Below are 12,143 nucleotides of genomic sequence, written 5' to 3'. Positions count from 1 at the left end.
GAGGTAGGAAGGAGCTGTTTGAAGGCTGAGGCAGTTGTAGCTTCAGTTTATGCAGAATCCTGGGGAAGAAGGCAGAAGTTTAACAGCAGACTGGGTCTCAGAGCTGTTGTAACTCACCTTGGTCTCCAGGTTACACAGAGTTTCTCTGCTGCTCTTGGGGAACTAAATTATTTGTGGGGGTAAGAAGTTTTAAATGTCTCGTGCTGCAGTTGCTGTTGGGTAGCCCCTTGCTTTGGTTCCTGTGTGATGTGGGTGGTTGAGAGGCAACAGAGCTGAGTGACTGTAACACTGGTCAACACAGTCCTGCTTTAGTGATCCCTAGGCTTCAAACACTTCTTTTCTTTTAAATAAAGAACAACTGTGCATCCTCAACCGCTGGCTCGTCAGTGTGGCTGTGGTGGAGTTACTGCAAGTGAAGCCGCAGGAAACGCACAACCATTCCTTTGGAGCAGGCAGGGAGGTGGTGCTCAGGGCTCCAGTTGTGAGGTGGGACTTTGGTGTCACCTTATAGGCAGGCTCCTGCTTCTAAAAAAACGTGTATTTTGTCTATGATCACCACTGTAAGAGTCCACACAGTAGTGTGGAGTAGTGCTCATGGTTAGATCTTGAAGCTGTTAAGATACGTGGGTTGTGATGTGATGTAACTTATCTCCCCTGAACAGTTTGGGTTAATAACTGTCATTCTCCTAAAACCACCTTGTCTTGTATTAGTGCAGGACTGGACAGGTGGAGCAGGGAGTTCTGTGACCCTAAACTGCTGGATATCCTTTGATTTTGCCTGTTCTTAACAGCACCTTGAGTGCTTTCAGCTGTACGCTGTGGGGGAAGGCTGCATTTTTTAAGGATCAGTTTATTAGTTGCTACACTGACCACTTGTGGTTTCCCCCCAGCCTTGAGAGGAGCTCTGCAGAACCTGGTGAAGGCTTCAGCTGAGTGTGTTCTTGCAGCTGGGGACCAGCCAAGATGAGTGGCTTGGTGCTTGTGCAGAGGAGTGGTGAAAAGCCCCGCAGCTGACCATCTGCTTGGCTGTTACCAGCTGGGGAGGGATGCAGTTTCCTGGCTGGATTCCTGCCAGCCAGAATCAATGGTGATGTTGGGGAATAATAGGTGGGGACAGTTGACTTTTGCATACGTTTTATCTTCTCACTTTAGTTCAGTGGGTGTAGAAATAGGTCTGTTGTGAACTCTGGTGGTTAAATGAGAACAGGACTTAATCCTGGAGAGTTGTAAACCTGGAATGGGTTAGTTTAGTACTTACAAAGCAAAATAACTTGGGTAAGTCGTGGTTTGTTGCTTTCTCTGCTACCTGATCTCTAGTTATTAAACTGCTCTGTTAATCTTGGGACTAACACAAAATCTAATGTTTTGCCAGGGATGAAATCTTCGCTACTTTTTGAAGCATAAAACTAGGTCGGTGATGGGTGATGCTGTCCTTGTTCCCTCAATGCTGGGAGGACTCAACATTAAGCAAAAAAAAAAAAAAAAACCCAAAATGAATTGTCACCTCTTGATTTGAGAATTACTGATATCACCCCTGACACCCTCTGGAGAATGAACATCCCCTCTGGCAGTGGCTTTAGCTTTGCTTTGATTCCTGACAGGCAAGTGGAGTAACTTGTGGTCGCTGTGAGTGTCGTGGAAGGTGGGTGCTCACCCTGCTTTAGCAGTTCAGAGGTTGTGTATTGTGCCATTGGGTTCTGCTGGGACTTGAACTGAGGGGAAGAGTTGGCTGCTTTTGCCCAGCTAGGTGGTATTTGTGAAGCTGGGCAGCGGGACCGAGGCTTTGACTTGAGAGAAGATGCAGAGATAATGGTCTGGGTGGACAGCAGGCTGCTGCCATCTGCGTGTTCCTGGAGTCACTCACCAAACAGTGAGGTTCAGGCTTAATTGCAAAGCTTGATTTTAATCTTAGCCAGACCAAAAGGGCTGCAGCAGGGCTGTGTTAGCCCTGGTGACAGCCACGCTAGTAACCCTGGAGGAGCTTCCTCAGGAAGCCCAGTTCTGCACAGAAATGCTGTGTACAGAGCAGCTTCCTCACACTTCCCTTACCAAGTAATTGGGTCTAAACTGGGCAGAGGAGCTTGGGGTTGTAGTTCACTTGCTTCCCTAGTAGTGAATTAATTCACCCTTCTCAGATATCCTAGCACACTGACTGTAAGGACCTTGGTTCTCGTTAGTGCTTGTCATTAAGTGACTTTTAATTTTATTTTATTTTTCCTTCTGCAGTGACTATTTATTCAAGCTACTTCTGATTGGAGACTCCGGTGTTGGGAAATCTTGCCTTCTACTTAGGTTTGCAGTAAGTGATTGTGCTTTAAAACTTTATTTATTTATTTATTAAAAAAAGCTACCAGGTACTAAGCAAGAACTTCTCTGCTACAAGAACTACTTGAAAGGACTGATGTCTGTCAGGTCTGGTATGCCACAGAATAATTACAATATTGCAAAGCTCTCCTGTCCTCTGCCTTTGTATTTGAGTAACACAGAAAGAGATAAACTTAACTGGACATATAATTAGTATTAATCCCTATTTTCCTGTTCCTTGAGAACAAGATGTTTTAATTTAACTTCCATCATTACACTAGTGGTAAAACACTGAAGATGGAAGAATGTTCTTGACTTCTGGGCTGTGTGCCTTCAAGCATGAAGCATACGAGTGTGTCAGGGCGAGACCTTGATCAGTTCCTACTTGATCTGAATATTTTCAGCCAGATGAAGTTGGAGATCTTCCTTGAAGAGGCCTGCTACCAACTGCTTAGCCAGAGGGAGAAGTGGGTTAAATGATACTCTAGGAATAAGGAGGCCTGAGCGAACAATAAAATGTGAAAATTGCTGGTGGCTGAAATTTGATGTGAGAGGCTCTAGTTTTCCTGTCAACAGGAAAAGTTAAAATGGGTTTGACAGCTTTTAGCAGAAGAAGCTGGAGTCCAGTGAACCCTTGATCTACGTCTGTGCCAAAGTGCAGCTTTCCCTTGCGATGGGAGGAGGAGGAATATGGGGTGTTAGTTGAGAATCTAGGATTTGATAGGGCTGCGAGGTGATGGTGGGGGTCTCACAGCCTAAACAATGGCTCTGGAAGGAGCCTGGTTGTATTTCATGTCACCAGTGTCACACAGTGCTCTCTGTACAGACAGCATCGCCCCAGTTAAAGCTCCACCAGCTGCTCTTTGTGCTGTACGAGGAGAGGGAGACACCAAAACCAGTGTGAGCACCAGAAAGATGTCACCTGCTCCACGCACAGACCTGGGGGCAGTGGATTGGGAGTGACCCCAAGGCTAGAGCAGTGCTCCCGGATCACTCCAGCCTGCTTCTCCTGCAGACACTCTTGAATTAATTTCTGCTTCATGTGAATAATCTTAACTGTTCTTTTTCAGTAGCCAGCTTACGTTTGTGCTCAGTTTTGTGGTGTTTCTTCAACACTAAGTAGCTTTTTCTTTAGAAATTGGACTCTGTAAGCTTTTTACCCTGACATAAGGAATTACTGCAGCTTTCACTTACCTGTGTTCTCCCTGCTGTAGGTTAAACAGCATCAGGCTTTTCAAACAGCCTTGAAATGTTCAGGAAATAAATGTCCTGTCATTCTGAAAGGCTTAAAGCTTTATGTTATTGTAATGCAGATGTACTTCCTGAGGTGTCTTCCATTCACAACCCAAAGAAACCCCTCGCTTTTGTCATAGCTCTTGGTTGCATAAAGCCTTTTATGGTGCATTTTACATGAAATTCCATCCTACTGGTACTTTGGGAATAGAAACTTCCTTCGTGCTGACAGGCTGATGATCACCAGAAGGTAGCAAAGACAGAGCCAGCGTTTCCTGTGTGCCTCAAGGCCTGCTGGAGACTGCAGTCAGGGCCACAGGAGCTGCTAAACCAGTGCTGTGTTTTCCTTCCTGTATTTACACAGGCAGAGCGGAGCAGAGCTTCACACCAGTACCCAGGCTGTAACTCCACAAACTGCCTTAGCAACCAGCTGTGGCAGCAGGGCCTTGGAAATTCAGATGTGGAGCACCACTGAGGCACAGCCTCTGGCTTGTGGGTGGCTGCTGTGTAATACAGATGAAAAACCATCAAAGGAAAACAAAAACCTGAGGCATTTTAATAACCAGAATGGTTATTTTAAGTAGGTCTTCACTCTGCCAATGTGAACAAAGTCTGGGTTTTAAACTGGCTCAAAAGGAGTTAACGCTTATTTCCAGAAATGAGTTTTATTGACTAGTTTTTGGAACATAAATCTTGTTGTGTGAGGTGCTTCTAAAAAGTTTTGCAGAGTTTGTGAGCAGTAAGTACTCGGTGAAGATAACCTGGCTGCCCACAGGACTTTGCCATGAGGGATCAGCCTGTTTGAAGTGCCATTGTCTGCCTGGTTGGTGCATAATGAAGTGGGTGGCTGCAGAAGAGGTGCAGCTGGCTTGACTTGTGTTCGCTCTTTCTCCTAGGATGACACGTACACAGAAAGTTACATCAGCACGATTGGTGTGGACTTCAAAATCAGAACTATAGAACTAGATGGGAAAACAATCAAGCTGCAGATAGTAAGTAGTATTTCTCAACTCCTGTGGGTACTTTAATCTGTTGAAGCGCAGAATTGGGTTCACAACTATTGGTAGTTATCTTTGGACTTTAATCAGTAAAATACAAGCGATATCTTCCCTGTTACAAGAGGCTTGGCACTTTTTACAAGACCTCCTGTGACCTGGCCTTGGAGAATCATCATAGAATCATAGACTGGGTTGGGTTGGAAGGGACCTTAAAGCTCATCCAGTCCCAACCCCCCTGCCAGCAGCAGGGACACCTTCCACTAGAAGAAGGATGGATGCTTATCCAGGCTGTCTGTGAAAGGGGAAATGACCTGTTACAAACTGATGTTTCTGGGAAGAAAGCTGAAGTCTTTACGAGCTGCTGTGAGCTGAAGAAGGGTAGAATCCTGGGCTGGAATGCTCTGGTGTCAAAACTGGTGTGGATTTGCTGTGTTTAGCAAGGATTGGTGTAAGTGCAAGAACATCACAGGGTTGTCTGAGATGCCCGAGTTCTACAGCAGCTGTTAACAGCGGGCTGCTCTGTCTAGTTCTGGAAACTCTGCTTTTGTTGACCTGAGTGGAAAAACTGACACACAAACCTCTGGAAGTGGCCCGTGGGCAGTGTTTTCTGGTGGTGCTTTTGGCCTTTTGCTTGGAATAAGCAGGGGAAGAGACTTGGCAGTTCTTTCCTCTAATCTTGAAGTGCTCTGACAGGGTGACTGGTGTAATGAAATCTAATATCTATGCAAGGTCAGACAATCCTTGTCAGCCACTGCTTCCAGCCCGAGCAGAGGAAGGCAATGACTCAGGGATTCCAGGCTGTCTTGTGGAGCAGGAGTCCAGTTGATGGCCAGAAGCCTGAGGCTCTGGTCTCTCACGTAGCTGTCCCGAGTCCCGAGCAGCCCCCCGGGAATGCTGTCACTGCCGAAAGCTGGCTGAGTCTGTTCTCAGTGTGCAGCCAGCCCTATTCCTGGCATGGCTCCAGGGAGAGAAATGTTGGGGCAAGTGCTGTTCCTGTCCTGGTGTGGGGAGAGGCCAGGCATGACCCTCCTGAACCCTCCAGCAGGAGAAGGGAACCAGGCTTGGTGTGAGTTGTTGCACCTCATCCTCCGAAGAGGACGTTGCATTTACGTCCCTTTGCTGCAGCTCCTGTACCGAGGAGGCTGAAGGGAGCGGTTAAGTTGGAGACCCACATCTCTCTGACCTTATTCTTCACAGGTTTCCAAGCCCTGGCTCACACATTTGTTCTTCTGACCATTGAACCATGACTTCTTCATGGGTCAGAGCTGCTTAATGTTTTCCTCACGCATCTCTTGACTGTACTTGGCCAAAACCAAACAGCTGGGCACTTCTAGAAAAGTACCTGCTGAAGTCTCAGTTAAAATATCTCAGTCTTCTCTGATCCTGTTTGTAGCACACGGCTTCAGAGCAGCTTCTCTAGCTGTGACTTGGGTACGGTTGTAGTTGGATCAGCTGTGCTGTGTCTGGAAGGTGTGAGGCCGGGACAGTGACTGCAGTGACTGATGCTGCTGTTTGCCTTGCAGTGGGACACGGCGGGACAGGAGAGGTTTCGGACTATCACTTCCAGTTACTATAGAGGTGCTCACGGCATCATAGTTGTGTATGATGTTACAGATCAGGTAAGTGTTACACCTGGGCCTGCGGAGTTTCTCCAGGTGGGATACACTAGCCTGATAGAGAAATAAAACTGGGAATTTTAACGACTGGTCACTTCTTCAGGAGCTGGTGACCATGTTCTCCAGGCTGCCTGTGGGTTTATCAAGCCAAATGTCTGTGCTAGTCTCTGGTGTGGGGCTAACACAGACATAAAAGGAGCAGTGGGATTGGTGGCTCTAAAGCAGTTTTACCTGCTTAACCAAAATCTTGCTGGGCAGGTAACTGATGGTTCTGTGTGAATGCTCCTCACCTGCCTGTGGCAGCAGGAAGCCTGAGTTACTGATGGAAGCTGTTGAAAGATTTCTGGATGTACTTGAGCTTTGGTCTACAATAAAAACTGGCCTGTGGAACAGAAAACTGTCGGCATGTGTGCAGGGTACAACTGAGCCAGTGTTTTCTGCGAAAGAATCTGAAGATTGCTGGTGCATTTATCCTGTTTGAAGGGCTCTTCAGAAGTGTAGAGTTTCCTGAATTAATAGAAAAAGGACAATTGGGTTCAACTGCAAACTTGAGTATCAGTTCAGCCTGGCAGTTCTGTTTCTGGAGTCAGGTTGTTCCAGCATCTCCACAATGATGTGGTTTGCACCTCATCCCTGGTGCTTTGTAAACACCTGGGATTCTTCTGGTTTCAGCTGCATGCCATGTCTCTTATCTCTGCTACAGGAGGAGGCTCAAGTGGCAGAAGTTCTTGTCTATTGAAGATACAGAGCAGGGAAAAATGAGGGGGGGAGTGCAGCAAGGGAGAGGGGGCTGGTTGTGTGGGGCTTGGAGTGTGGACTGAGGAGCTGTGTGGACCCTGTGTGACTCCTGAGGTAACTGAGGGAGGAGTGTAGCATTAACGTGTGGAGTTCTCTCTGGTGGTTGTGAATCACACCCATCAGTTAAGTGCACAGCTTCATCTTCCTTCCCAGTCATTCCTGCATCGTGCTGAGCTTTGTTCTGGGCTAAGGCTCTGGCTCACAGTTCTCTTTTATCTCCTAGGAGTCTTTCAATAACGTAAAACAGTGGCTGCAGGAGATAGACCGTTACGCCAGCGAAAACGTCAACAAGTTGTTGGTGGGGAACAAGTGTGATCTGACCACAAAGAAAGTAGTAGACTATACAACAGCAAAGGTACGTGGCTGTCGGGGTGTGTGTGTGGTGGCTTTGGTCGAGCACAGAGTCTGGATCCTCGTGCACTCGAGTAAGTTTGTGTGCAGGGCAGTGTCCTGGCACGCAGATGTCGTGAGCATCTGTAAATGGGAGCAGTTTAATGACCCCCCGCACCGCGGGCTGCCCCCAGGCTGGAGTTGGGTGATCCAGGAACGTGTGGCTTATCCAGGAGCGCAGCAGGAAACCAGGTGAGGTACGAACCAGGCTGTGAGCTCACCCTTCCCTGTTTCTCCCTTTGCAGGAATTTGCAGATTCTCTTGGAATTCCATTTTTGGAAACCAGTGCAAAGAACGCCACAAATGTAGAACAGTCTTTCATGACCATGGCTGCCGAGATTAAAAAACGAATGGGGCCGGGAGCGACAGCTGGTGGTGCAGAGAAGTCCAATGTTAAAATTCAGAGCACTCCAGTCAAGCAGTCTAGTGGAGGTTGCTGCTAAAACTCCCCTCCCCCCTTGGTTTGTTTTTTTTTTTTTGTCTCACAACAATGAATTTGCAATCTGAACCCAAGTGAAAAAAAAAAGATAAATAAAAAATACAAATTTGCCTGAATTGTACTGTATGTAGCTGCACTACAACAGATTCTTACCGTCTCCACAAAGGTCAGAGATTGTAAATGGTCAATACTGACTTTTTTTTTATTCCCTTGACTCAAGACAGCTAACTTCATTTTCAGAACTGTTTTAAACCTTTGTGTGCTGGTTTATAAACGTGTAATCCTTGTTGCTTTTCCTGATACCAGACTGTTTCCTGTGGTGGGTTAGGATGTATTTTTGTTTTGATGTTTCTCTTGGCATGTTTAGATGTCGGGTTTAGTCTTCTGAAGATGAAGTTGAGCCATTTTGTATCAAACAGCACAACAGTGTCTGTCACTTTCCATGCATAAAATTTAGTAAGATAAATGTAAGATCTGATTTGCTAGTTCCTTCTTGTAGAATTATAAATGGAAAGATCACACTATCTGATGAATAGTTTCTTCATACTCTGCATATAATTTGTGGCTGCAGACTATTGTAATTTGTTGCACAATATGTAACAAAACTGAAGAAATGTTTAATAAATATTGTACTTATTGGAAGTAATATCAAACCGGATGGTGATACATATTGTCTTAATTTGTATGGCTAAGGGGGAGATCAGGCTCTGCATTGTGCACCAAACAGCGGGGTGTGCAGCCAGGGCTCTCGGACCTCCGAGCAGCCCAGAGACCTTCCCTGCAACTCAAAACTAGTGACTATGGCCCAAAAAAGCCTGAGTTGTGGGGGTGCTTAAGGCACAGCCGCTGTACCAGAACCACCCGGCCAATGGTGAGGGAGGCACAGTGCACTCTGAATGTACAACAGTTCCCAAACTTAGTCTTGGAACTTAATTTCTTTCTCAAGGACTCTTATTTAGGGAATTCCTGTTTGCTTTGCCCAGCAGGGGAAGAGGAGGGTATTTCCCTAACACCAACGGCTTCAACGTAACCTTGAGGTGGTGTCACTTTCTACCAGTATATTATGTCTTTTCTATATACTGTTAATTCCATCCTCTTTAATCAATACTCTTCTGACTTAGTGCAACAGCTTAGTTCCTACTCTGTTACGGAAGGATGAAATGGGGACAGTGAGGCCCCACACCAGACTGTTGCTCCACGTAGGCGCTATCATCATCTCCAACAATTTGGAACTAACCAGCAGCCAAGAGGTTTTTTTGGACAGTGTGTGATTCTTTGTACAGAGCTAATCAAATCATTAGTGCCTGATGTCTAGCTAAAAGCCACAGGAAAGCTAGCCTATAACACTTCCTATACGTGTAAAATTGTTCAGCTTTATCTAAACTCCAATGTTCAGCCTCTTCTGTAAATAGTCTCATGTTTGAAAGACCATGTAACATTCCCCTAGTAGTAAATATACCCTGTGATAGTAAAAAAACAAAAATAAAAATAAGTATAGCCTAGGTATGTTGTGAGGTATAAACTAAAATTGGTGCAAATATCCTCTGATTTTTTTTTTTTGAGGGGGGGTGACTTTGGCTAACAGCTTTTCTTCAACATAGTTGCATCAATCAACAGGCAATTGTAATACATAAAGTATTGTCATGGTTAAGTTGAACTCTTCCACTTGAGACCTTCACAAATAAAGTGATGTGCTTTCTATTAGAGATGTGCTTGTTGGTATAATTCATTCTAGACTGTGACTTGCTCCTCCCCGAGAGCAGGAGCAGTAGGAGTTAGTGAGCGCTGCTGAGCTCAGGAAGCGAATGGGAAGGAGGTGTCTTGAGGGTAAAAAACATTTTCCCTTCAGAGAAGTGCACAAATGAACTTCAATGTCAAGCTGCCTGCTACATACTATCCAAACCATGTTAATATATACAGTAATAAAAGCATTGCAAAACCAGCTTGGGCTACACCAGTTGTTGGGTGGTTATTGTTTTTTCCCTTCAGTCTGTACTGTGTTGCTGTGCTCGTGCTGTTACACCTGGAGCCTGGGGTGCAGGGAAGAGGGCAGGTCTGTGCCAGGGCACTTTTACCTGTGAGCTGAAATACTAAATGCCTCTCACAGAGCAGACTTGCAGACTTCAAATGTGCAAACGTGGCCTTTCCTTGCAGGTAACACCCTTCCTGCCCTGCTGCAGACTTAGTTTAAGCATCACCCTGAGGTGCAGGACCCAGTGTTGGTCAAGCCAGCGACACTAGTCTCCCTGTAACCATTTCCTTCAGCCTTTTTCTTCAGCTGATGCTGCTCTATCAATTATCACCTGCAACTTGGCAATTAAAAAAAACCCCAACAACCCACTGCCCTTGAAACTGAGACCATGAAAGATGGGAGAGCATCAGCACCAGCCCCAATGGGTTATTTGCTGTTTGTAACTGTGGTGCTTTCCCCACCTCCGTGTGCAGTACAACGACTTCACTTTGTTCTCTTCACAAGAATGGGAGGAAATGATGTGTCTGCACAAGAACACCATGGTCACCACTTAGTTCAAAGGTTAATTGAAGCCAAGTACCAACATTCTGGAGCTGCCTGTAACTTTTTTTTTTAGCCACTTACCTTGTTCTGCTGCTTCAGCGAGGCCCTTTGCTGCTGCAGAAGGTCTGGAAACCTTGGATGGCCAAGGTGTGACTAGTGAGGAACTGCGCTGGCTGTGAGAGGGAAAAGGCACAACTCCTCACCCAGGGAACCCAGCACAGCTGCTGCACATAACAGGGAACAGCAGCTTGTACAGAACCTGCTTCTTCCCCACCTTATTAGTGTACCAAGATTCACAGAGCAGATTGGCTCTTTGTGTATAAGCACAAGAAAAACTGAAAGTTAAACAGGTTTTGCTTCGGCAGAGGACGGGTGATGATAAACAAGTGTTCTCTTTGCTCCCAGGAATGAGCAGGAGCTGCTGTTTCTTGGCTTCTAGCACCTACTTTTGCAGAGCATAAACAAAACATGAGAACACGGCTATTAAAATCACGAGGCTTTACTTAGAAGTGAGTCGCACAGCACACTATGGATTACTCAGTTAAAAAAAAAACCCCGAAACAAACAAAACCAACCCAAACCAGTGTGTTCCTGACATTTTTACTAACATGTGGAACGGGTCACTTCAATAAAAAAGGAAAACTACATTAAAAGAAACCAAACACACAAACAAACAAACGAGGCCAGCTGTACATTCCTCCCTTAGCCCACTCCCAGCCGCAGTCGGCACCAATAACCAGACACTCCAGTCGCCAAATCGCTGCCGTACAGCTCGCCCGGCTCAAGCCACAGAGAAGAAAAACAAAACCAAACAAAACAAAATCTCACACCAAACTGCAATCACTCCAAACACAGTGATCATACGTATTTGGCATCGCTGCAAGAGGTGGTTTGGTGCTCGCTGCATTTCTTCTCAGCCATCCTGTGACTAACGAAGCCCGGAGCTGATTGGGGCAGCACCTGAAAACAAATGGGTAAAGTTTGCTGCTGTGCTTTGTCTGCAATCCAACAGCCACCCCCAAACCCCTGTGCCACACTCAACTCCCCTGCACATCAGGTCAAAAAAAACCCAACCCCCAAACCCCACACAAACTGCTTCAGCTCTTGTTCCTCGCCTCAAAAGCGCTGGAAAGAACGTTTTCCCCGTTGCCCCTCCAGATTTGAAGGCGTGCTGTGGAGTGGGGCACAGGGAAATCAAATCTGAGCTCACAGGGGTAGGAGGGTGGTGGTGCAGTTATCCCAAGGTTATCCCCCAGTTCCTACATTCCTCCCTCTCGGTGCTCCTGCCACGCCCTCCTGAAACACTTTTGTCTCTGTACTTTTATGTGAGGGAAGATGGTAAAGAACTCAGCAACCAAGTTTTCTAAACGCCTGAGTTCATTTGCTTCCCTTTCCCACCATGACATGGCAAGCATAATTTATTTTTTTTTAAGGGGAAAAAAAAAAAACCCAAACAAACCCCAAAACAATCAGCCAAACAAAAAAAAAAAAGCCCTTTTCCCATCTTCCTCTTGCTGCCCAAGGGACTTTGGGAGCGCAGCTGCCTGTGCCGGACCGCTGCCGTCCCCTGCACCCTGACTGGCAGTGGGTCCCTCCCTGGAGCTGCCATCGCCCACATCACACTCGTGGTTGTGTCTGTGAACCTCAGCTGGGTCACTGACACACTGCTCTCCCCCTGACATGCATTTAAAGATGATGGGGCACCCATTTTGAGATCATCCTTCCTGTCTTCTTCTCGGCTTTCCAAACATCAGATTTAAATAAATAACAGTAAAGCCTGATGTAGAGTGGTCGCTAATTTAAGTGTTTATTGTCCTAGATTGCCCCCCCGCTGCCGCCAGGCTGGTTTG

General features: G+C 46.3%; 2 protein-coding genes across 2 annotated transcripts in view; one reads left to right on the top strand and one right to left on the bottom strand.

Annotated features, from left to right (window-relative positions):
• The first annotated feature begins 638 nt into the window (after positions 1-638).
• On the top strand, positions 639-9,720 carry RAB1A (RAB1A, member RAS oncogene family). The gene is given in 6 exon segments (XM_010174652.1): positions 639-661; positions 2,227-2,299; positions 4,434-4,529; positions 6,059-6,154; positions 7,173-7,304; positions 7,585-9,720. Coding segments are annotated over 6 exon segments (618 nt in total). The 3' UTR covers positions 7,783-9,720.
• A 668-nt stretch (positions 9,721-10,388) lies between these two features.
• The window catches only part of CEP68 (centrosomal protein 68), a 7,104-nt gene continuing 5,349 nt past the window's right edge, over positions 10,389-12,143 (bottom strand). The window contains exon 6 of the mRNA XM_010174653.2: positions 10,389-10,466. Coding sequence (XP_010172955.1) covers positions 10,389-10,466 — 78 coding nt within the window. The remainder of the gene's footprint in view (positions 10,467-12,143) is intronic.

The sequence above is a fragment of the Antrostomus carolinensis genome, unplaced genomic scaffold, assembly GCF_000700745.2.
Source record: "Antrostomus carolinensis isolate BGI_N321 unplaced genomic scaffold, ASM70074v2 scaffold39708, whole genome shotgun sequence".
Classification (NCBI taxonomy): Eukaryota; Metazoa; Chordata; class Aves; order Caprimulgiformes; family Caprimulgidae; genus Antrostomus; species Antrostomus carolinensis.
The sequence above is the reverse complement of the archived record's forward strand: the minus strand, read 5'-3'. Positions and strand labels throughout refer to the sequence as shown.